This window comes from Thermobia domestica, chromosome 13, assembly GCF_964235325.1.
Source record: "Thermobia domestica chromosome 13, izTheDome1.hap1.1, whole genome shotgun sequence".
NCBI lineage: Eukaryota > Metazoa > Arthropoda > Insecta > Zygentoma > Lepismatidae > Thermobia > Thermobia domestica.
The window spans coordinates 83,127,650-83,154,118 of NC_137466.1; the positions used below are offsets into that span (position 1 = coordinate 83,127,650).

The 26,469-nt window shown below is 36.4% G+C and overlaps 1 protein-coding gene across 1 annotated transcript in view; it reads left to right on the forward strand.

The window, feature by feature from the left end:
• Positions 1–1,503: 1,503 nt before the first annotated feature.
• Positions 1,504–26,469, forward strand: part of Invadolysin (leishmanolysin-like peptidase, invadolysin) — a 390,958-nt gene continuing 365,992 nt past the window's right edge. The window contains exon 1 of the mRNA XM_081735983.1: positions 1,504–1,689. Within this exon, the coding sequence (XP_081592109.1) occupies positions 1,570–1,689 (120 nt within the window). The 5' untranslated portion in view covers positions 1,504–1,569. The remainder of the gene's footprint in view (positions 1,690–26,469) is intronic.

The window sequence follows — 26,469 nt, forward strand, 5'->3', positions numbered from 1 at the left end:
GGAACTGCTACCAGCTGGTCAGAGTATCAATTCAACTGTGTAGTGTCAGCAGTTAAGCTGTGCTGAACAAAAACTCAAAACTCTGGCGCCATCACTTCTGAATTGCAAATGGGTCCTCGTTTACGGGACAACGCTAAGTCCCACGTGGCTAGGATGACTCAGGACACCATTTTCCGCCTTGGATGGGAAACAATATTGCAACCACTATATTCTCCGGGTATTGCACCGTCCGATTATCACCTGTTCCATTCTTTGGACAATCACCTTAGAGGACGCCAGTTCAAATCCCTAGTAAAAGTCCAAAATGCACCTCATACCTTCTTCGTTTCACGGCCCACCAAGTTCTACCGCGATGGATTGCATGGTCTTCCAGAACGTTTTCAGAAGGTCGTCGATGCTGATGGGGACTATTTTTGACTTCCATAGGTGACATAGGTGACATATCGATGTTCGAAGGTGGTGGGTGAAAAAGCAACAAAACTTTTCTTGGTTACCTTTATATTTAAATTTAAGACCTTGTATACAGAACCTATCTACACAAGATTGATTTTCTTTGAAATTTCACTTAATTTCTTTATGGTTTCCTGACAAAAATATTTATTATTCGTGACTAAAACAAAACAGAATTATTTTATTACACTGAATAGAAATAAAAGAGAGCGAATGAAATCCAAATTGAATAAAAGCATTGTTTCTCACCAAATTTTCCATCCTCTATGTCTTTTAAAACACGTTAAAGCATATAAAATATACTGTACTTACAAATCAGTTTAGTACCTTTGTTTTATGGCTGTATTTGTAGTACCTTGTTAAAACGTTTGTCTTAAAACTGTCAAATATAAATCGCAGTAAATTGTGTAATCTGCTGTCACAGGAAAGTATCCTATTTTTCGAAAGGTATAAGGAAGAGATACTATACTATTTTTCGATCGGTATAAAAACAATATTTCTCCATGCTATTTTACCATAAATTATTAATTGTCAATAAACTTTGTTACTTTTAAATGAATGAAGCGAGATAATTTTACTATGATGTTTTAAAAGTTGGTCATTTGGGTGGGCCAGGAAACCATTTGGGGGGGCCGGGCCCCGATGGGCCCCCCTTGGCTACACCCCTGGTTTAAAACACAGACATTTCCCTTTACGTACGCCACTAAGGGCAACCTTTCAGTGTCTCTACATTCGCATGGCACTTGACGGAAATGCGCATATCACAGATGAGCACACGTGCTTTGGTTTGGGTATAACTCTTGTTTTTTTCAGTTTGATATTTATTAGAACACATGTTCTTTAACATCCATATTTGTATTTCTTTGTATTTCCTGTTTGCTATATATAGTCAGAAATATTTTTAGAAAACTACTGTATGTAAATATTCGTTGTAAACAACTCTGTTAAGTCTGACGCTACTTGCCAGTCAATTGTCATGCTTGCAATCAGCTGATTTTTCTTGCCGGTCCGAGATCCTCGTTGCTGCCCCCTACAGGCAAGAGGAAAAATGAACTTTCCCAACAGTTGTAGTATATACGAATCGACACGAGATTGCGCTGGTTTAGTCCGCGAGCAAACATGGCAGCGAAAGTGCGGTGGAAAGTGTTGTGCTCTGTGTTTTTGATTGTTTTTGTGCTTTCTGTGAATGGGATGTTTACACATAGGCATTGCAGTCATATTCATCCGAAGCCACATGAGGTAAGGAGCGTACTTGTAAATTTATTTGTGCATTTTCAATATCAATAAGATATAAATATCGTAAAAGTTAGCCGGTTGTTGTGCTGTTGTTAAGCATGCTATAGGCAAGCAGCTGTTTCACTGACACATGGACTTCGCTGCCTAATATTCTTTTTGTCAATTTTTTTTATTGATGTAAACGTTTGTTTAAAATATTTTCTTCGTATATAACATAAGAAATCTTATATTTACTTCATATAGCAAACACTTTTTTTTTTGTGTGCCTCACAAATCGTTGTCGACTAAGATGAAAATATTGTTTATTTGTTTGCTTTCTGTTAGCCATATGATTTTAATGTACCTTTTGAGTACCGTGGTTATATGGAATGTACACTTGTATAGTTTAATGTACATACAATCAAAATTGCACTTGCTTTCACCGGGAGCCGAAACTTTATGCTTCTTATTATTATCGAGGAAAGCAATTTGATTCAAATCGATTTTACTTCTTCGACAAGGGGACATTTATTGTTTAACTGACTCCAAAAGAAAGAACTTTTTCAAAAATGAAATCTTTTAGTTTTACGTCCCATGTTTATGCGGTCGAAGCCAAAAGAGACGGTGATGATGAGAAATGAATGAATTGGTGGAATGAATAAAGTGGGAGGAAACGTGAGAACCCCAAGAAAACCTACGCACACGGTCTTTGTCCACTACAAAATCCACTTAGCGCAAGTTGGGATCGAACCAGGGGCCCTACCAGCGGTGAACGCTCTACCACTGAGGTACCGTAATCCCTAGGAGTTTTTCAGTTTGACTTGTATTTAAGGCTTTATGCAAGAGCTTAAAAACTTTAGTAGGTGAGCAGTATATCGAGGATCATTTGTCATATTTCTATTTGGTTTTCACTAATTAGCACTTCCTGAGGAAGATTTGTGCGTATACAATGTTTGAAAAGAAATGGTTTTCAGAGAATCAAATTCCTGCAACTCCTGAGAAAACTTGTCCTAAATATACTGCAACCAGAAATTCAACAAAGTAAGATGGATTGCATACAATAAGGGATAATAACCATTTTTAACCACCTTTCTTTAAATGATTTAACATTGGTCGTGAATGCGTAGGTCATTGGTGATGCCATGACTGTGATGTCATGACTGGCGATCAACTTTTGCAAGAATATCGTGCGCTTTTCCTGGGATTGGAAGCCCACTGTGAAGATCATCTTGGTATATAGAAATTTTCAGAACAAAAGCAGCTGTTTTACTGATTTCTGCGTCTATGTTTCCTATTTGAAGTATTAAATATCCACAGCCTAGACCTACTAGCAACGAACCTATAGGGAGGATGGCCCATTAGTAGAGCTTTTCGATCTCAGACCGTATGAGTTCGTTGCGGACGACATTGAAAGAGAGAAGAGATTCAAATATGAGAACAGAGAAGGACATATTCACATATGCAAGGCTAGAATTGGAGAAACCGATGATAAGACAGCATCTGTATTTTGAGGAAAATTCTAATTTTATGAAGCATAAGAATCAAAGTTTCCGCATCCGCAGTTCTCGACTTAAGGTGGATAACCCTTTTTGAAGCATAAGATAATTAAGCAGGGAGAGAAAGATCTTAACATTTGGAGAATGAGGAGTTAAAAGATTCACAACTTTCGGAGAAGGGTTTCGAATCGAGAATATTTCGTTTAGGAAGCCACGACGTTAACCGCTCACCCACAGAGAATACTACTTGACAAACCATGCTCTTTTCGTATATCTCAAGAATGTCAACACTTTCGAGGCATGCAAATTGGAAATAAACTCTTTCTGTTAGGAATAGTTATTTATTATGAACACTTAAGTGTTGTAATGTGTCGAAAAAACAGGTTTAAGGCGTATATTAGGCTAGAAAGTTCAGTGTCTGAAATACTGCAAGGCCTTACAACTAAGCGTTCTCACCCATCAATCCGGAATCTAGATGTGCCATATATATATTCGTAAAATAGGAGCCGAGATTAATAAAAATACGAAATCTGATCGCAGATGGCCTAAAGCTAACGTTGTAGTCTATAAAAGCTAATCTCATTCTTCTGTAATCTCTCCTCGCTGGTCTAATATCGTATTGCATTTGTAGCAGCCATCCCATGCTTGTATAGGTATGTAAATATATCTCTAAACCCATACTTGGATCATCCTCCTTCCTCCTCTCTCTCTTTCAGTGGTTTTCTTCAGGAACTCACATGGCCTGGAATCAGATCTCTGACTTTTTATACCAGATGTAAGCGTTCTACCAATCAGGGGCGGATCCAGGGAGTTTCCCCCCCATAAGAGGAAACTTTCTTATATATATATATATATATATATATATATATATATATATATATATATATATATATATATAACCCATTCCAGAGTTTGAAGCTCTAAGTAGCAGTATTACAACACACCGCCCCCTCTCCACAGAAGTCCGTCCTGGATCCGCCCCTGCTACCAATGTGCAATCGTGGCTCACTATAGATTTGCTATTAAAAGGTTGCGCGTATTTAAAGGTATTTCAAACAGGAATTAGAAATTCGCGTATATAATAGCCAAAATACATCGAAAATGATCAAGATCTATATGAACATTTCATGTTGTTACTGAGAAGAAGAAAAAAAGAAAAAAGAAAATCATTGGGAACACTCATTTCTTTCAGTAGTTTGTAAGTAAATTAGTCCAGGAGAATTTCTCTCTGAATGGAAGGAGTATATTACGTCACAGTTGAAGGTTTAGTTAGACAATTTTCATCTTAGTTGAAATAAAATGTAGCACAGTTCATTCATTTTTACGGCGCAGTACCTTAACGTCTGATTGTAAGAATTCCAACGCTTGTTTGCACCGTCTATATGCATTAACTGTCAAACGGCGTTAACGGCGGACTCACATCAACTGATATACTCATCTGACGAGTTCCTACTTTTTTTTTTTTAATCGTTGTATTGTATTTATATGCTGTTATTGGTTGAAGGAGTTGTCTGGAGGGGAGGTATGATCTATTTCTTTGTTTTGTTATAATAATGTTATTTAAAGTGTAAAATGGAAGCAAAAAAAAAAAAAAAAATCACACAGTAATGAATTGAACATTAGGAAAAATTTATATATATATATATAAAAACAAGCCACTTGGCGTAAGCTTGCTTGTGCGGTGAACAGAAATGCGAGAACTGTTATTAAAGTTTGTATATTGTATGAAACCGTACTATTCAAAGTATACACTTAAACCCACACTATAGGCAATGGCCTAGACAAGGAATTGACGCGCTCAAGCCCACTCCTTAGTTCAGCAATATCAAAAATTGATTGTTAATATGCATTTGACTCCATTTGTGAGTAGATTCCATTATATAATACTAGTTTTTTGAATGATTTATCAGAAGTATTGTATAGTTATGTTAAAGAGCTTGTTTTCCAGAAGCTCTCTTTAACCCTAAATAAGATTTCAACAAATTGGTTATGTACTGTATATTTCTTTTCTTTCTCGTCAGCATATGTATCAGGATTTACCGTCTGTGACTGCGATTACAGAGCGTTGAAAAAGAAACAGGATGCTCAGGTTTATATACACAAGGGCGGATCCAAGGGGGGGCCTGAGGGGCTATAGCCCCCCCCCTTGACGCTCAGGTTTACACGGAATAAAATGGGCTTCAATTCTGCTTTACACGGAATAAAACGGCAAATTATGCTTTAGGCCCTCCCTTAACTATATCCTGGATCCGCCACTGTATATAAAGTCCGTGTTCCATTCCCGATTGTAGCTAATTTTGTTCGGATCTTATGTCAAACTGTGAGTTCATGTCTCGTGTAGGCTTGCTGCTGAAAAGGAACTTTATACTCCAGACCAACTGGTCCAACAATAAACGAACAATTGGACCTAGATATCATCCATGCGTATACCTACATCAGCGTGTTTATTTCCTTTACAGTACAATTCATGGGTCATTCCTGCACTGAGACATACCTGAACTAGGCTTGGAAGAGGAGGGGGGGGGGGGAACAAAATTATCTGCCTCTTATCTCCATCCATGGTTATTCCTTCAGTCTTCCTTAAACCCTATTACGAAATGGACGAGACAATAGTTCATGCGGTTAATGAGTATATAATGTTTGTTCAGATAGCGTAACACAAACATTGCCGCTTCAAACGTAAAATAAATGTTACGAAATATAATTTCATTAAGTTAGTGGAAAACATCATTCTGATACTTAGGTTCGACGACAGTACCAATGTCAGGTGACTTACGGCTGAGGTGGTTAGAATCACGACCAAAATTTCAAATATAAGGTGATGTGGTCTGAGTTCTGATGGTTTTTGTTTGTTTGTTCCAAAGTCAAAGAGTCAAAGGTAATATTTACAGGCGCATAGAGCATGACGAAGATATTGTGACATGAATTCTGCTTGTTTAGGTTGTAGAGTCCATCCAGGTGATTGTCTAATATGATAGGGGAAGTGTTGAAATAATTAGGAACTACTAAGGTACCAGTACTTTATCAGTTCAGTATTCACTAAAATATATTTATATTATTTATTGTGGCTATTAAGACACGTACTCCTTTGAAGTTCTTGGGTGTAACAAATCAACTTCCACTTCAGATAGAACATTGCAGCATATTACTTGTACGCATTAAGACTTGTCTGCTGTTGCTGAGCGTATACAACTGAAATTGAATTAAAAAGATGTAAGTAGCCATTTACAATGTGACGTCATCAGGGGTACACCCACGTGGGGAGTCCACCGGGTCTGGACTCCTCCCCCCAAAATAAACTTTGTACCTCGACATGCATTTTATAGTACCTTAATAAAACTATACTTGTTTAACAGAGAAATCATTGATGTAGCCTAAAAATTTGATGTTACACTTCATCTGTCTTCTTTCTTTTCTTATATATATATATATATATATAAACAATCTGATTCCATCATTTTATGAGAATATAGCTGGCAGTGCTTATCTCCTTTAAGGTGGAAGTTCAATACTACATAGATATAGAGTCTTGTAGTCAGTGGCGTATTTAGGGGGTGGCTTCCGGGCTTAAGCCCCCCCCCCGAAATCTTACTTAGTATAGTAAAGTAAATGAAATATCTTGCAGAATTTTCACATTTCCAGGCAAAGCCCCCCCCCGAAAGTTAGCAAAGCCTCTCCCGAAACAAAATCGTAAATACGCCACTGCTTGTAGTATTGGAACTCTCTCATAAACTTTGGACCCCTCCCCACAAAAACTTGTGGGTTCGCTCCTGTACCACGTTTCATACAGTCGTTTCTAGCGTGGAAATTACGTGTCTCTCCTTAGCACATTGGGCTGTAAATTTTTGAAAAGATCTTAATGTGCTGCATTTATCGTCTTTTATTTTCTAGTAATATAATTATGTACTAGTAATTATGTGCATATAGTTTAAAATACCCAGTAATACCAAAAATGAGATTAAGAGAGAATTTGTGAAATGAGAATCTGACAAGAACCGAGAGAACATCATTAAAATTTGTAGACACGATCTTGTCGACCACATACTCGCGTGACCTGGAATCGAATCAGAGAACCCTCGCAAAAGAGATGTGCGCTCTGCCACCGAGTATTGTCTTTTTGTTCTAGATAAACTGCAGAAAACCATTTTCTCCAGGAAGACTCTCGATGGAAAATACCTATTTGGAGCATTGCCTGACCCGTTTTCACGGATCTTCCAGTCTGAAAGTTCATGTATTTATTGTATACCGTTTGATTCAGACCAGTTCTGTACGAAACTGTAAGACTACTGAATACCTTCTGTCGAGCTCCGAGAATTAGACCACATTTTATCGTTTATGTAGGTTTTTTGTTAAAAGGGTGCGCTAACGTCAGCAGATCTTTTTATTAGTGAACTTCGTATCTACGATGGCAGTATTCTCAGGGGCGTAGCGTTAAGGGAATTTGTGGGGAAAAAAGCAGCTTCCTCTCAACAAACATGATTCGTAATTAATAATGATTTACGAATAATGTTTTAAAAATAACAGCAGACAAACACACTATGCTCTCTCCTTTTACAGTCTCAAAGCTTCCGAATTTCTCTTCTGTATAAGTATGCTGTTAGTTTTAAGGAATCCTTGTACTACTTGGTCATTAGTCGTGCCCTGTAATAACAATTATGCTTGTGGTTCAGATTCCACGTTAAGGTATAGGTTCATGTCTCATATGGCCTTGGTTTTGAAAATGGACCCCAACTTCGAATAACTGTTATTTCGTGCTGCTCGCGAGACGAGAAATAAGTTTTTCTCGTCTCGTTTTGTAAATTTGTCCTATTTTTTTCTGAATTTCGCCTAGAAGTTATCAGAATCCTTTCGTATCACGAGAGGTCCACGAAGGGTGTGATATAACAATATATAAATCAAACTAAATTTAATATTTAGGTATATTGTATAATAACTTGTGTATGTTTGAACGTTGATAAATGCTCTTCGTTGTGTTTTACAATCACTTTATCTACTAAAGCCCGTGACAAATATCTTGGCATTTCGGCTAAACGAGTAAAACGCAAGCTCTGACGCGACGTTGCCGAATGCTAAGGGGTGTAGCTATGGCTAAGCAGACGAACTACAGCGCGATCAGGTGGCAGAGGATAGACGTGGGTGTGTACAAAAAAAACGTGGTAATACCGCTGGCCTCTCATTTGCTAGCAGTACATAAAGGGAACTTGGAGCGCCGCCTTCAAATGTCAAGGCGTTTGTCACGCAGTTTAGGATTTAGTTTTTATACTATGAATCTTGTAAACACTAAAACAATATTTGAGATCTAAGGCTTGGTTGTGTAAATTAGTGTTGCTGACGAGACTCATGAAATGTCTCGTCTCGAATTGAGAATGGTAGTTTCTCGGTTTCGAGAGAGGACGAAAACTTTCTTCTCTCGTTAGCAGCACTAGTATTATTTTGCTATATATTAATGAGGTGTATACAGCAGATACAACAAACAGAACGACTGAAGACTTAAGAAGCATTTAAGAGAAAGAAAATGCTATTTTGTGGGACCTTGAATAAAAAGTTGAGAAGAAAGGCTCATAAAATGCTTCGTGTGGAGAATTATTCTGTATGGATTAGAAACATGGACATTACGCAAAGATGATAAAGTCGATTGGAAGTTTTCGAAATGTGGGTGTGGAGAAGAATGGAGAGAATTAGTTGGGTCGAGCGGATAATGAATGAGAAATGGTAGGGGAGAAAAGAACAATTTTAGACATTGAAGAGAAACTGTTGGGACATTGGCTAAGAATAGATTGTATCATGAGGGACGTCCTAGAGGGTATATGTTGGCAGGAAAGAGAGGGAGGGGGCGAAGGAGACTACAGTTAAAACGATATCAAGACAGAAAAAAATCGTACGTGAAAACGAAGAGGTTAACGAAAGACCGTGCAACATGGAAGCTTCTCAGTCATGGTAAGTGACTTATACTGGCAGGATGCCTATGATGATGAATTTCAGAAAAGAATAAATGATTTTACTTAATCCTGAAACGAAGTTTTCCATTCCGAATATAACTTAAAATTAGTGGTAATCCTGTGGATGTATCTTGTTATTAAATATTTGCAGCTTGATTTTGTAGTTATGCGCGTCCGTATTTATTAACTATACAAGTAAAACGTATCTGAAAGGATGAGTAAAGTTTTAAAGTCATTTATTATTTTCGAATGTAGCAATTATCTATGACGAAGAAATTAAGATAATGAGACAAATAATAGAATAAACCATGCAATTCAGATTTTATCAGTTTTCTTGGATGAACATAAATTTGCCAGTGGGATAACTGCCGCTCTTCATCCTTTTTTTGCACTCTATTGTAATTAGCACATAAAAGTTCTGAGTGACATGTGCACTACACTGGAAAGTAATCCAAGCAACGAAGTAATTAATTCATGTAGTACTGGTTTGTAGTCTTTGCTGAATGAAGAGATAGGTAGTTTGCATTTAATGACATGATAATAGCTTAGTGTGATAATACATTCACCTCTAGGGATGGGCACGAGTGAGTTTTTATTGAAACTCGACTCAACTCGAAACAGACATCTTTGAGCTGGAGTCGAGAATTTGGCTCGAAAAATTTCCTCCAGCTCGACTCAAATTTGACTCGAGTTTCGAGTCGGGTCGAGCCAAATACTGTGTGTGGTTACAAATACTTTCTTCAAGTATCCTACATAGAGAATATAATTATCAATTATACTACTACTACTATAACATTATATTATTATTATTATTATATTATTATTTAGGGATGAGCACGAGACGAGTCGAGACAAGATTTTCCTGACAAAATTCGAGTGAGAGAGAATAGACTGGCTCTTCCAAAAAGAGAAATATGCATTTTTCGAGTCGAGACATCACTTTTAAAGCAGATTTTCGAGACGAGACAGCCACAAATTTGTCTCGTTCGCATCCATATTATTATTATTATAACAACACCATGTATAAACATGAAAGATAGGTGGTTTGTATCTGAATACTAAAAACTAGTTGACTGCTGACCTCGGTAGTCTAGGAAGCAAAATCGTTAAAAGTTAGAGGGCGCCGGCCACACTTATTCAAAACAGCTTGGTCCGGGTTTAGGGTTCTCGACGGCTCGAGTGGCACGGCTCACAGTTCATTCCCTATCGAGCCGAGCCAGTAGCTCACCTACCCAAACCGAGCTGATGGCTCACCTGAGCCGAGTCGGTGCCTCATCTCAACCAAGCCGGCTCGAGCTGTTCGCTCAGTTGAACCGAGCTAAGCCGGTTAACATCCCTACACGGGTTGGGCTTCTGTTCGGCTCAGAACTTTCACCGTGCATGTCTCAGCCTTGGTGATGAGAACTACAGTATATACTTACGTTCGTGCTCACGGCATTTGAGGCTGTCTCGTTATAAAAATCCATTGTCGTCTTGTTAATCGAGACGAGGCGAGATGCGAGCAGTGTCTCACCTCGTGAGCAACACTAAAAATATTCCACATTGCTGCTTACATTTCTTATAGCTTTCGCTTTCCATTCTAATCATGGCAGGCAATGATTTCAAAACGAGCGAGCCATTTTTCAAACTCGACTCGAAACTCAATCTCAAAACAGTGACTCGGCTTTCGAGTTTCGAGTCGAGTCGAGTTTTAGCTCGACTCATGCCCATCCCTATTCACCTCTGCTTCGATCTCGGAAAGTGTGGTTCGGCCATCTGTATGCATGGATTTTCTTGGGTGACCATCATCTCTTTTAAATAATAATCACTCGTTTGTATTTTTCTTCTTTCTTTTTTTAACTTAATTTTTAACTTATTTTAGGTGTACGTTACGTAACCAGGATTTTTAAAAAATATTTTAGAAGTAGTATGTGCTTAAAGAGTATGTCAGGAAGACAAACAATAATCTGTTATATAACAGTGTATTTTGCTAGATATGCTACAATACATGCTACAATAATGATTATTTTACGCTATATCTCATTATGTGCCGGCATTTTGGTAGTATCATTATGAGGATTCTAATCATATATATATTTGAATATTGTTTCACCTCAAGAAAAGAGATGGTTCTCGTATAGTGTCAGGTTTTAGGTTTATTTTTTTTTTTTCGAAAACTATCCATTTCATTTTCTTTAGTTAAATTTATATATATATATATATATATATATATATATATATATATATATATATATATATATATATATATATATATATATATATATATGAACTGTAAAAAATTGTAGAACTTCACATCGGGCGTCTATTTAATTGCATGATTCTTCTCTCCCCTTAATTTTATTGATTATCTTATTTAGCATATTATTTCCTAATGAGACAAAAGTTGAGGCTGACCCGTCTCGAAAGGATGTAAAAAGTAAGTCTCGTCTCGTGGGAGACCCTAATTTTTAGCGCCTTATATATAGGAGCTATGTTAGTTGACATGTGCAAGTGAATATATATGTAACGACGTGTGTATATGTGATATTACTAATTTGTGTGTGTGTGTGTATGCGATACTTGTAATCCTTACGTTCTGTTTATTCTTTCACTCCGGTTCATTGAATTCCGTTCTTCCACATGTAGACCTATCTTTTTCATACGGGGGGGGGGGGGGAGTTCATAATAACCACTCACTCGCTGCTCAGCCCACTTTGTGGTTTACTGGCCTTCCTTGGGTTTTATTAAAATAAGCTACAACAGTATCACGAATCATTCTGGAGATCAATTAGTTAGGTATAAATAGAGAAGATGAATTCCTGTACAGTCGAGTGATTGTCGCATTCACCTTTATAATGCACATAATTTTCAATGAGTGGTCAGGCTTCAGTAACCTAGGTCAATTTCTTCTTGTTAGGGTCAGAAGCCTTTCGTTTGGTTTGACGCAGCTTTTTCACTGACTCTTTCTTATCCTGAGTCAGGCTTTTCATTTTCCTATATCTTGTAAAATGTAATCCGTTTATTTCACCGTGACTTTCCTTTAGGTATTTTTCCATCTATCATTCTCTCCATAGCTAATAGAATGAATCCTCCTGTCCATGATTCCAGCACGGGACAGGACGTTTGGGCGCCACCATTTGGGCGCGGACGTTTGGGCGCAAAGCCGTTTAGGCGCCAGACGTTTGGGCGCGAGGTACATAGTAAAAATCACAATTTACGACATATAAAGTAAGCTAGGCACTGAAAACTAAGCGCGAATCAAGATATATACATTTCCTATACTTCTGTTTTTATCTCACCTCATTTATCTGTATATTTTCTAAATTAAATAGTTTAATTCGTTTGTGGTATTTGTTGCCTAACCTCGTCATGGACTGATTTTTCGCTTGTTCACTATTCTTGTACTTCTGATCTAATGATCTAATTTTTGTATTATATAAGAAAGCTAGAAAATGAAGGAATCAGACGACTGTTAATGATGCCGGGGTGGTATCTAATTTACAGGTCCAGGCCGCTTCCTTCCTTCCCTTTCCCCGGATAGTGTGCTCCCTCAAACGTGACGGGTTAAATGGCCTTAAATGCCGAGAACCCAGAAATCTAAAAATCCTAAATCCTAATCGAGTTGAGGGAAAGATGTTAATACAGGGTGTCTAAGACATTGAGTTTAGGAACTGCAGTATGCCGTATTTCTGGTATCACTTTTTTATATTAACATTCCAATATAAAAATCAAAACTTAACACACTTTTTTTCGTCCCATTGTAAGCATTTAATCTGCATTAAAGAAAGTGGAGAAAGGGAAAAAAGAACGATTTCAAAGTGAAAAATATTGTTAAGTGTACGTATATTGGTCATTTAGCCACTAGAAATGTGTTTGACATTCACACTTATTGCATAACCACAGTAGAAGGTCTGTTTAAATTTTTTAATGGAATAGGCTCACTATGTATGTAATGCAGTCAATCATATCTAGTCTGGTCTACTTACCTTTGGCTTGAAAAGTTATCAAATAAAAAGCACACTTAACTTTGGTTGAAACTTAAATTTACAAAATTTAATTGTTAATTTGGTTTTTAGAATTTTGAAATCCCAGTATTTCAAGTATGTAAAACAAAATCCAGTATAATTCAAGGACCTCCACTACAGTAGACACCTTGTGATATCTTGATTGGAACTTAGTACTCAGCGCCTAACATAATGACTTTTTAATTTAACTCGCGCCCAAACGTCTGGCGCCCAAATGGCTTCGCGCCCAAACGTCCAGTGGCCAAACGGCGGCGCCCAAACGTCACGTACCGTTCCAGCATAATATGTCCAATGATTTTTTTTGTTTTCTTCTTGAAATACTTTTCAGTATGGTCGTTTTTTAACTTTCGGGCGACGAAACCGTTGGACCTATTGAGAATTTCCTTTAATTCTAAGAAATTAAAAGACCATATCCCTCTCTTAACAAAGTATCCTACTTACATGAATGGTTGGTTGTTCATTTGTTCGAATCAAATTTTGTGAAAAATTAAGAAAATTATTTTGTTTTGAGTATTTGAAAATGGGACAATTTGAATTTCAGTGCATTAATCAAGATTGCAAAGTTATCATGCTGACAACTTTACCAGAAAAAAAAAAAAAAAAACGAAAAGAAACACGTGCATAAGTCGTGATCATTACAGCTACTAGAGTTGAAATTGTCATGAACGCTTGTCACTCTACATACACCAAAACAGCTCTCATTTACCTGTCTCTTCAAGCGAACTTTATTACTCTTTCCAGAGAACACGAACGAGACGCTGGTACAGCAAAAGTCACTGACGCATTGATTTGTCCCCGGATGTGTCACGGAATTTTCCCATTCAAAACTTTTTTCCCTTGTCTTTTGCTCTTTCTTTTGGGTAGGTGTGGCGTATGATAGTTGACGTTCTTTTATTACAATCTGCAGCTTTGTTCAAACTTCGTTTATTCACTTTCACACATGTTTTTTTTTTCACTCCTCTTGCCAACGCAATATTAATGGAAGCTATCTAGTTCATTTCCAGAATTTCTAAAACACATTTGGCAGGGTTTAAGTGAATTGTATTACAACAGGTTTATTGGACTATTATTAAAATGTAACAACTTTGGAATTGTATATATACAAAGCATCCCTGTATAACAGTGTCTTCAAATGATTTTTCAAGTTCTTGTTCCTTTCTGTACTTGTAGGAAACAGAAATAGGCATAACTGAGTTATTATGTAGAAGTTAATAATAAGAAAACGACACACACACACACACACACAAAAAAAACTACTGTATATTATCTACCCTAAGCTCATGTTCCCGAGATTTAAACTAGGAACTCTTCCCATGAGAGGTGAGCGATTGCTCTTCTGTAAAGCTCCTCCCCTGTAAAATGCTGTCGAAACTTTTTTTTTTTTTTTTTTTTTTTTAATGCTCTAGGTGGTTGATTTTAGCAGGACAAGGGTATGGTAGGAATATATGTATGGAGCCTTGTTTAATAATATCAGTGCTTTCTTTCTAAGAGTAAAGGGTCCGGAACTCACCATGAATTATAATCATGTCCACACTTTTAATACGTTCTTCAACAAGGCCCGCAGCTATGGGGTGATCAGGGATGTTCAGCTCACTCTGAGACCACCATAAACTTCAAACTCAATTGTTTGTTTAGATAAGTACACTGTTCAAAAAATTAGTGATCAAGGATGTAGGGTAAACTCAAATTGTTTCCCCTCCCAAGTAATATTTTTCCCTGTCTTAGTATTCTGGCTATGAAAATACCGTCGACAAATCCTCATTTCTCACTTCATCTCAGGTATTATTAATTCACACAACACTAATGCGGACAAAGATAACCTATATAATATGAACAAATGGCTAGGGAAATCGTATTAAGAAAAGGTGCCGGCACTGCTGATCATATATTGTGTAAACTTACCAGCACTACTTGATAATACGTTTCTACGGGACTCGAACCAAGAACAACCACTCAGTTATTAGAAACATCTCTTTGTTTACCTGGATTTTATTTTATTTATTACTACCGGCACAGAATGAGTTTCGTGAGGAATGCATTAGTCTCCACTGGCGATCAAATCAGAAAGCCAAGACAGAAACTAACTTTTAACCACAAGAGATTTCCGAATAAATTATTGAATATATATATTGAAGAAGAGAACATGGAAGTCATGACTAATTAATGGACGAAGAAGATGTCATAAAGAACCACTTTCACCAATGTGAAGAATCTCAAGGAAGAACAAATGGAGAGTCAATAGTGTTATATCTATGACAGAGGAACATTACGCACACTTGATTTTTTTTTTTTTTTTAAAGAAAAGAATGATATACTCTTACGAGGGAGTTCTTTATTGCTTGTCTTTTGGAAAGTCAAATTTTTACGCATGCCAGTTGATCGCAGTAGCATAACACATCGTAATCTTTTATTATTTCTTTTTCTTTCTTTCTTTCTTTCTTTCTTTTTTAGATACTATGTAGTAGTATGTAATATAAAAGCATTTTGCTGCCTTTTAATTCTTCAGAAAGGCATGGTAGTAGAGAAAATGGGCGGAGAAACCAAGGCATACACATGCATTTCATGGCCTAAAAAGCTAACAACCTTGAAAAGGAAGCAAGGCAATCATTTTATATTTGCTTTTGCTCTTATTGGTCGAAGACTTGTCTGCTGATTTGGTTTCAAAGTTGGGTTATGTTTTATTGTAATACGTATGTTGAGTAAAAGCAATAGTTTTTTTTTTTGCCTAAACTATGTCTATGAATACTAACAAAAAGCGAAATGGAGTGGCTATATCTTTTTGTTTGTTTGTTTGTTTAATATAGAAGTAGAGCAAAGAATTTGCTTTTGTCTCGGATAATAATAATAATAATACAGATTTCTTTCTGACAGTTTTACTTACAAATATTCCTTTCAATAGCTGAAACCGTTTGTGATTTTCTAAAGTTTACTGTGTGACAAACAGGACGTTCTTTTTTCGTAAGAGGTGTGGAAATTGGTATCATTTCGAGAGCGTTTAGTGAATTGATGTCATGTTCTATCTCTCTTTTTTTTTTAAGCAATTTAACCAATTTTGCATATAATTGTATGCTAATTTTAGGCTAATTGTCTGTAAATTGTGAGAAACCTTGTTATCTTGTCACGTGTACTAGTATCTGATGCTATGTTGACAACTTGTTTATACTAGTATCATAAGGAAAGAATGATACACGGGTAGAAGACCAGATCAGCGTCGTGTTCATACAAAATGTAGCGTGCGCTTGTCAGTGCACGCTTTATTTATTTATTTATTTTTAAGTTTCCTCTCGGGCGTGAACATTATTTTTGCTGTGGCTTCTCCTCTTCTTTGCTCTAGCTTATGAACAACTTTAATTTAATTTCTAAAGTTCTATCATAATGTATTAAAGTTTCAAGTCTATTATCGTTTCCTACGTTTAGACAATTTTGATACATGTATAATTTTTTCAGGAACGGGTTACAGTACTCATGCAATTTGTTAAATCTCTTAAGTAGACCATCAGTTACCTTCATATCGATTCTGGTCCAAATCGGTTTATACGTTTCTGAGAAATTAAAGCTCACGGCGTAGCAGAGCCATCAAATTTTTTGTCCATACTAGTACTGCACCGATAGAAGCGATCGTTAATTAGAGGACTTTCTCTACTTTCTTTGACGTCAGCAAGAAATTTCTTAAGTGTTTGGCCAATTGGCGACGCACATGCTTATTATTCGCATGGTCCAGGTTTGATCTGTATACTGTTAGCAAGATTGACATCATATACAGATGAAATTATTGGAGATTATCAGTACAAATTTAGGTGAAATCGATCAACTATTGACCAGGTATTTTCCGTTCATCAAATACTCGAAATGAAATAGGAATATAGTACTCCGGTACATCAGTCATGTATTGATTTCCTAATTCTTGTTAGGAAGGAAACAATGTAAAATATTCTTATCAAATTTGGAATATCGAAAAAAAAAAATATATCGAGATAAGGTGTTCGAGTAGGAAAGTACTTGTTCTCGAACTTTCACTTTGTAAAATGGCCTACAAGAAGATGCATTATCTCCATTATTATTCAATTTTGTTCTAGAACACACTATAAGGAAAATCTTGGAATAAAAGATAAGGACTTGGAAGTAGAGCTGAATGGCACTAACCAGATTATGGCTTATGCTGATTTTATTGAATCTGATAGGAATGAATCTGGATAATGATATGAGGGCAATAGGAAGAAATGCAGAGGTTTTATTAAACGCATGTAGAGACATGGATTTGGAAATAAATGATCCACGTAAGTTCACCGTGACCATAATGCTGCAAATTATTGATGTGTTAAAAAATCAAGTAATTTCTTCGACGAAGTGGATATCCAGGATCAACACCAACAGACCAAAACCATATTCGTGAAGAAATTGAATGTCGACTAAAAGCAAGGAATTCGTGTTATTATTCAGTCCAAAATCTTTTGTCTTCTGAATCCTATCGAAGAATTTGAAACTTAACATATATAAAATGATAATTACCTCTGTTGTACTCCGGTTGTGAAACACGGTGTCTTACTTTGAGGGAAGAAGGCAGACTGAAAATATTTGAAAGTAAAGTCGTAAGGCGGATATTCGGACCCAAGGCAGAAATTTCATAACGAAGAATTGCATAATTTATACGGCTGACCAAATGTTAGAGTCATTAAGTCGAGAAAGCTCAGATGGACAGAGTATGTAGCCAGAATAGAAGAAAGTAGGAACGCTTTCAAGGCGCAAATGGGAGGTCAATATTAAAATTGATGTCACAGAAATAGGAATACAAAGTAGCTGGATCCATTTAAATAAGGACAGAAGTCAATGGAGAGCTTTTGTAAATGTGGTATTGAATCTCTGAGTTCCATAGGCCATAGAGTTAGTTATCTTTCAGTGCAATGCTTTGACACATTCAGACGCACCTGCAAGAGAGAGGGAGAGAAGAATTATCAATTTACTACTGGCAAGAAAGTGGAGAGAAATGTTTGTTACAGTTAAATTAGCTATCTCGTATCTTTCCATGTGTATGACAATGTTTTGTCGTGCCCGAAATCACACCAGGTCTGATGGGTCACGAAATTGGTGAACCTGATCCATCACTACTTTCTAACCCCTACAATAACGTTAAGAATAAACTGAAAGTGTTTGAGTATCATACTACATATATAGGGGAAAAAATATATTTATTTGACAACTAATCGCATTATAATGAGAGAGAGAAGGAGGTGGGTCTTACCGTTTATTTTTACACAAACGTACGTTCATATTTGTAACGTTGCATTTCTGAAAGAAAGAAAAGAAGTGCATAAAAGCAGCCAAAGCTGCTATGAATTTGAACTGCTAGGTCATTCCACTTAAAATTCGTGGTACGTAGGTAGCATTAACGAAAAAAAAAGAAGAAGAAGAAGGAAATTTAAGCACAATGAAGTTCTTTTGTCTTCTTACACGCGATTAATCCTGCTTTAAAACGAAATGGAAAGCCACTTTTTTTTTGTGAGACTCGTCTGGGTTTTCTTTTATATCAAGTGTTGGAGCACAATATCCATAATTTACTTTCTGAGAAAATCGATGGAGAAATGAAACGAGCTTATGCTGTGACTTTCTTTGTGTTTCTGTGGTAATTTTTTTTTTTTTTTTCATGTTCGGTCAGAGGGATTTAGAGGAAACGTTATGATTAGAGACCGGATGTTAGGCAAAATGCCTATTCTTGAATATTAAAGATATGATTAAAAATAACGTTTTAAAGTTTATATGGGGGGTTATAGTTTCGATTTAAGCCAATTTTATTTTGCCTATTTTGCCTATTTCGACCTTTACTGCCTAAATAATTGCTTTAGTGCCTAATATTGCCTATTCTATACATTTTCTTCAAAATAAGCCTTCATTGGGAAAATATATAATTTACGTAACATAATACACACATACTTACTTATATTATGTGTTTGTGAACACAAGCTCGTGGTACGTTACAATATATATACAGGATGAACTTCAAAGATGTTCACATACTTCGGGAGGTGATTCGTGACGTGAAAAGAAAAGTCCTCTTGAATGTCACAAATCATCTCCTGAAGTATGTGCGCACCTTTATTTATGTCCCGTTCCAATTGTCAGGATTCGATTTCGATTCTAATTTGGCTCCCCTGTCACTCGAACACGAGGCAGAATTCGACAACATGCAACAGCACTTTTTGTCTTCTTTTCATGTCACGAATCACCTCCCTAAGTATGTGCACATCTTTCAGATTCACCTAGTATGTGCAATGCATAACATGTCTCGTTATTGCATATACAGTAAAAGAAGATATTATTTAACAAACAAGTATGTTTCTATATTCTTTAAACATTATCTATGACTTGAATCTATTTTTTAATGGTATTGAGTATTTATCTTCATTACTTCGAGTTACATTTTAGTGCCTATTTTACTGCCTATTTTTAAAATTTTAAGTGCCTATTTGCCTGCCTATTTTCCAGGTTTTTATTGCCTAAACATCCGGTCTCTAGTTATGATGATGTCAATATAGGTGAAAGATGTATATTTTAGAATATCAATATTTAAAATGAAATGAATGAAATCTTTGAGTTTTACGTCCCACGGTTATGCCGGTTAGGCTAAAGGAGACGGTGATTATGAGAAATGAATGAAATGGTGGAATGAAGAAAGTGGGAGGAAATGGGAGAACCCCGAGAAAACCCACGCACACGGTGTTTGTCCACCACAAAGTTCACTTGGCGGGAGCAGGGTTTGAACCCGGGACCCCATGCACCAGAGGTGAACGCTCTACCACTGAGCCACCGCGGCCCCCACTATCGATATTTAAGCTGTAGTGAAACTCATTTATCTGTAATTATCAGAAATCCCCGTTTTTCACGCGGGAAGAATAAAGTTGGATAAATATAAAAAGCGAAAATTTGAATATTCTTGACATTGCTTAACTATAGAAATTGCCTCCTTTTCCCCTTCACATGAATTTCCGTACTTGTAATAAAGGGTTTATATAACTATTTTCACGCCACCATCATAAGCGAATCCTCACATTGAACATTTTCTGAATGAAGAATCGAAAATTCGAATATTATAGAAATTTTCCTCGTTTTAAGGGTGGAATTTTCAAACACACATTTTCGTGTTTTTTAAAGAGTTTAGATAACGATTTTCACACCTCCAACCTAAGCGGGTCCTCACATTGGGTATTTTCTAAATTAAGAAAAGGGAATAGTTGGGCATTATATGAATTGCCTCCGTTTCCCGTTTAGGAGCAGAATTTTCGAAAATGCAGAAGCACGTCTTCTTTTATTTTTAACCGAGTTTCACACTAACTTAAGTTCTCATATTGAACATTTTCTAGGAGAAATTAAATATTAGAAATTGCTTTTGTCTCCTCCTTTAGGAGTGAAATTTTCGAAAATTTTGATTTGACTGTTTGTTTCATCTACTTAATTTCAGGAATTAGTGGGATACTCTATTCTTTTTTTTTTTTTTTAAACTATCTCCCCCTAGGAACCTTATTTGAAACATTAATTCTTCTGTGAAAAAGGGAGTTTCTTTTCCAAATTTCGTTGCGTTGAGTTGAGTTTAACGTCTCTTTCAGCAGCGAAGTTATATGAGACGGGGATCTACTGATTAACGTGAAATCCGAACCACATGAGCTCCTGCCGGGAATCGAACTCGGGTCTCTCACGCTGAAGGCGCGCACGCTAATTACTTAGCCACGGAGGAGCTCTGTCCAAATTTCGTGCTTCTAGCTCTAGTAGTACAGTCTGAGCGTTGATGAAAGTCATTTTTACTCTTTTTATATAATAATATAGGTAGATTTTTGAAAATATTTTTTTTTAAAGTAGTAATTGCAACAATTAATGCTCCTTGTATCATAGCATACTTTAAAACTATATTAATCGCTTACTTTGTAGGCAAATTTTCAAAAGGTAATGCAGAACAACTTCAAAAAAACATTAATTTAATTACCCTTGCTGCTAAAAATGCAAGCAGATTTCAAATCTTGAAGGTAAAATGAAATGAAATCTTTGAGTTTTACGTCCCACGGTTATGCCGGTTAGGCTAAAGGAGACGGTGATGATGAGTAATGAATGAAATGGTGGAATGAAGAAAGTGGGAGGAAACGGGAGAACCCCGAGAAAACCCACGCACACGGTGTTTGTCCACCACAAAGTTCACCTGGCGGGGGCTGGGATCGAACCCGGAACCCCAAGCACCAGAGGTGAACGCTCTACCACTGAGCCACCTCGGCCCCAAATCTTTAAGGTAGTCCTCCAATTCTTGAATCAGAAAAGAAAAGTCCATAGGTTTCTAGAAATACAAACTTAGTACTGTTATAAGTAAATTTCTAAATTGTATTATTTTTATAATTTTGTTTTATTTGTTTTTTGTTTGTCTCGTTCGATTTTAAGGTCCCTTTTACGCATCGAAACTACATGAGACATGGACGTAACACGTAGCTGAGAATTTTGAGTCAAATATGGTATCCCTGGGAATCGAATCCAGCTTTCTTATACCAAAAGATAAGAATGTTGTTTATTTAGTCCCGAGGAAGCATTTTATGTACTCAATTACTCATGTCTAAGAAAGTATTGGAAATTAATTTGTAATGTATTACCTTTTCTTTTATCGTTATTACCAGTCACGTTGGAACTTCCACTATAATCGATTTTGGACTAAAATACATGAGATTTTACTTGCCTCCAAGTACTCAGTGCGTCTATATTTTAGTTGACCTTCTTTCAGAATTGTCTACACATCACTTCATTATCACTATCCATTATTATTATTATTATTATTATTATTATTATTATTATTATTATTATTATTATTATTATTATTATTATTAAGATTAAGTATTCTGCCTTTAAGTCTTTATTATTAACTCTTCTGGCAGTTATGGGACTAATGAGTTTTTTTTAAATTTAGGTTTGGGTCATAGGCCAGTCGAATTAGGATTCTCGTATATGGTGCTCGTGGACATCATTGGTAATGATTTTTTTTTCTCTTCACATGATTGTTGTAATAGTGGTCCTAATCAACATACTAAAAGTCCTGAATGATCCGCCGTGTGCTAACTCCGCCATCTTGGTAAATGGCGGACGAACACACATCTTCATTCGATTTTCGGCTAATTTCTCCAAAATGGTTAATGTGTGTAATGGGTAAAGATGTGTCCAATCCAGGTGGCCTTCCTACGAAGGATGCTGGATAAAAGCGTCCTCTTCTCTCCTATCCGTTTTAAAACATATTCGTTTGTTACTATATGTTCATTTTATATTTTCCATCTTCCTCCAACATCACACTTCGAAGCTCTCTAAATAACCTTTTCCAACTTCCATAATGTTCAAGTCTCTGAACCATACAGCCCAATACTCCGTTTATAGCACTTGACCAACTTCTTCCTAAGTCCAATATTAAGCCTGCTAATTAAGAGTAATCTTTTATTGTTCTATGTCTCTTTCGCTATTGCAATTCTTGATCTTATCTCTTTGGTGCAGTAAGCGTCTCGTCAAAATACTTCCCACATAGGCCCTCGTACTTGAAATGATCAACCTCTTAAAGTTCTCTTTGTTCTACTCTGATCCGTAAAGGCGCGTTTCCACGGGATATCCTCATGGCTTTCGATTTTTTTTTTTTTTTTTTATGTTCATATACAGTATTTTTGCATTTTTCTTAGGTCTCTTCTCGCGCTCATTCGGAACAAAGAAGTTTCTGTATGTGTTGAGCTGGAACCTCTACCTCTCATTCTTGGACTTATCGACGATTAAAAAATAAATAAAATAAAGGTGCCAGAAGATCAGATTTTCAAGATGAACTAAAATACTGAATGAGTATGAGTTTTATATAATCGAATACGGTTACAGTATATTTATGAGTAATTCGAATTCAGTGTTGCCAGACCGATCAGTTGGGAAAGCAGAAGATTCGAACCTAAAAAAAAACAGGAGAAAGCAGTAAACACAAAGTTGCGGCATTTTAGTGCAAATGCAGGGGGACAAAAAAATTGCCATTATTTAGGGGACAGCGGTCAAAACTATAGGTCCAGAATTCATTATTACTTTAATTTCAAAATAAAACAATACATACAAAACATAAATTTGAATTTTAATTACTTCAAAATAAGAGCTGACGATCGTGGAGAAGTGATCTAAGCTACTCTTCCAACCAGAGGTAAAAGTGGTTCTGAAATAGTAGGATGACGCATGATAGGCCGTAGGCCGTCCTCCTTGCCTATGTTTATTTACTGTAATTTTTTAGGAAGTGGGGGACGCCATAGATATTTTCGGAAGTGAGGTAACGACGTCCCCCAGCATATCCCTCACTTTTACCCTGCTTCCAACCCAAGTCCCAATCTAAACAACACTTACTCGTAAATCTTACACATGATCGCCAACCATCATGCATAGAGAAGATGACGTACAGTTGTATCCTTGTATTCATATTATATACATCAAAATTGTATATAACTATTTGCACTACAGAGCTTTGTGTATGGATACAGAGAAATTTCCTCTTTTTATGTAAGGAAAATGAAAATTCAATATTAATAATAATATATTTCTGTAACTTCTCGAAGTAAGGAAAAAGCAGGAGATTGTTCACTTTTCATTTTATTTCACAGTAGATCAGTAGAACGTAGAAAAAGCAGATCTCGTGCAAAATCAGTAGGTCTGGCAACACTGTTTCAACAGTACTGGTAGGTAACAATACTGCCTCGATTGGGTTGCTACAAAATAGGATCCACCAATGATGAACTTTTATTTCTGTAATGTTGAGCCTATAGTGTTAATACTATTTGTTTTCATATATTAGAAAATTGAAATATACGTATTATGAACTGGAAGATTTTTGTGCTATAGTAAACCTACTTCCTTACTATCTTGTGAGAACCAAAACATTCTCTAGTAAGGATGTTTGCGAAATTTTAAAACACATAGGGCAATAATAAATGGAATCATCGTTAAGAAAAGCGCAAAATGAAGTGATTTTTCCAAGAACAATGCTTTTAGTGAACACTGTTTTATAGCCTTCAAGGAACATACAATGAAAATCACAAGCGTAGCGTAACTGAATGTCTGTCTGCATCCCAAGGCAAAGTCCTGTTCCCGATGTTCATTACGTAACATTATTACATTAGTACATGGTCTTGCTCTAAGGTTCTGTGGGTTGTTATCACTTACTTCGATCATTCAAGCTTTTCTTCTCTCTCCTCTCAACATGTCTAACTTATTATAACATCATACATCTTGTGACTACTCCAGTAAAGGAGATCTGTAGTGTCTCTGTGTCTGATATATGCAAAACAAGTATGAATTATCGCGCACAGGTTGCTAATAGGTAATTAAATGTACCTGCTTTTGGTTAGTCCTACTTGAATACTGTATGATATGCATTTAACACCTGCCTCTCCCCACACCACTGGTCTACTGGTTTGCGCACACCTTTGGTCCCAAATTCAACTGTAAATGTGAGAACCCTGAAGTTTGAATGCACTAGGGATGATTCAGGTTTCTTTTTTAACTGTAGATCATCATCTCATATAGCCACGGTGCTGAAAAGAGAGACTATACTGCAACCAACCAACCATTTAATAGCTTGGCCTGGGGCCTATTTCTCAAAGCGACAAGTCTTGTAATATGTTCTTTACAGATCGTAAAATATCATGAAGTAGAAATTCGGAAATAATACTGAAATTTATTTTCTAAATACTAGTGCAGATACATCTAATTTGTCATGTTTTCATTGTATATATACTGTATAATTGTACAATATTTGATTTTGAAAGATTTCATTTCATTTTCCAAATTCGGTTGTTTTTCGGTATTTATGATACTGTAGAGTCCTTAGTTTGCAGCCCTGCATAATAAGTGTGAAACTGTAAGATTTCGTTTTACGTGCTGATTTGAAATATGTAATAACCTGACATAGTGATATTTAAAAAAATACGACTTTGTTTTAGGTTAGGAACACTGTTGATCTGGTTGTATTGCAGAGTATGTTAAGGGGCTTCACTACAGCGAAATTAAACTACCGCTAATTTTAGAGTTTTTCTGTAATATCTTCAAAACAAATAAAAATATTCGAAAAGCAGAAACGTAGTGAACTAGAGAATACAGTTTTACATGTGACACCGTTATCACAATTCATCTATCTGCTTTCGATTTGCAACTTTAGATCTTTTTAGCATTTTTTGCGGGTTCTGTAAATAGCGGCATACCCAAAGCAGATAGGTGAATTATGGTAAAGGTACCACATGCAAAATCGTATTGTCTAGATCACTACGTTTCTGCTTTTCGAATATTTTTATTTGTTTTGAAGATATTACAGAAAAATTAGTGGTAGTTTTATTTCGACGTAGTAAAGACCAAGGGCGCCGATTTCTCTGTAAATTTGGGGATAGGGCCCATTCAGATGCAAAAAGCATATAGGAGGATTTTAATAAAAATTGAACTCAAATTATGCTAAATATTGTAAATTTACAAGTACAATGTGAGGGGTCCACATGAGCTTTTGGGGGCCCTCCCCCCAGGATCGCGCCCTTGGCAAAGACCCTTAAACAATGTCTCCTGTCGATATTTGCATGGTACGAAATTTCAGCATTTTGTATCTATTAATCAAAATGCTGCAAGGGCGTCAAGATAAATGATTTACCCATATCCGTAGGCAGCCCAAAAATGTAGGGGGGGGGGAGTTTCACAAGTAGTTCATTTGCAAGCCTATCATGAATATTTTAGGGAGCCAGTAAAAATTTAGGAGAGCTGGCCCCCTCCCTCGTGGATATGGACCTGGGTCTACCCTGTATAAGAGACTACAAGCGACTGACTTGTCATAGCCTAGGCCACACTACTATGTTTAGAAACGTTAAATTTTAACATAAAGTTCCTTTGTCACGGAAACATGGGATAAAGTAGATTAAAAAAAATACGCATGTCAAACAGGAGGGAGGAAAGTAGCTTGATTTATTTATTTATTTATTTATTTTTGTTAGAATAGAACAAAAAGACATTTACCAAATATTTTTCAGATTTTCCAAAGTTGTAGCTTTTAAACGCAGATTATTGTACTAAGGTTTACTGACGAAAGAAACAACGAAAGTATCTGTATGGGGTTCGAAAAAGTTCGATACGAGCGAATGTAGTTATCCCGTCATCATTGTCCTCTGTTGAATTTATCGTTTGTTTCTTTAAAGCATGCAATGCAAGACGTAATCATGAGGCGTGAAATTAAGGACTTTGTCAGTCATCTGCGTTCATAACTCTGTAATTAATCATTCTTCAGTAAGGATCAGGGGTGTAGCCAAGGGGGGGACCATCGGGGCCGGGCCCCCCCAAATGGTTTCCTGGCCCCCCCAAATGACC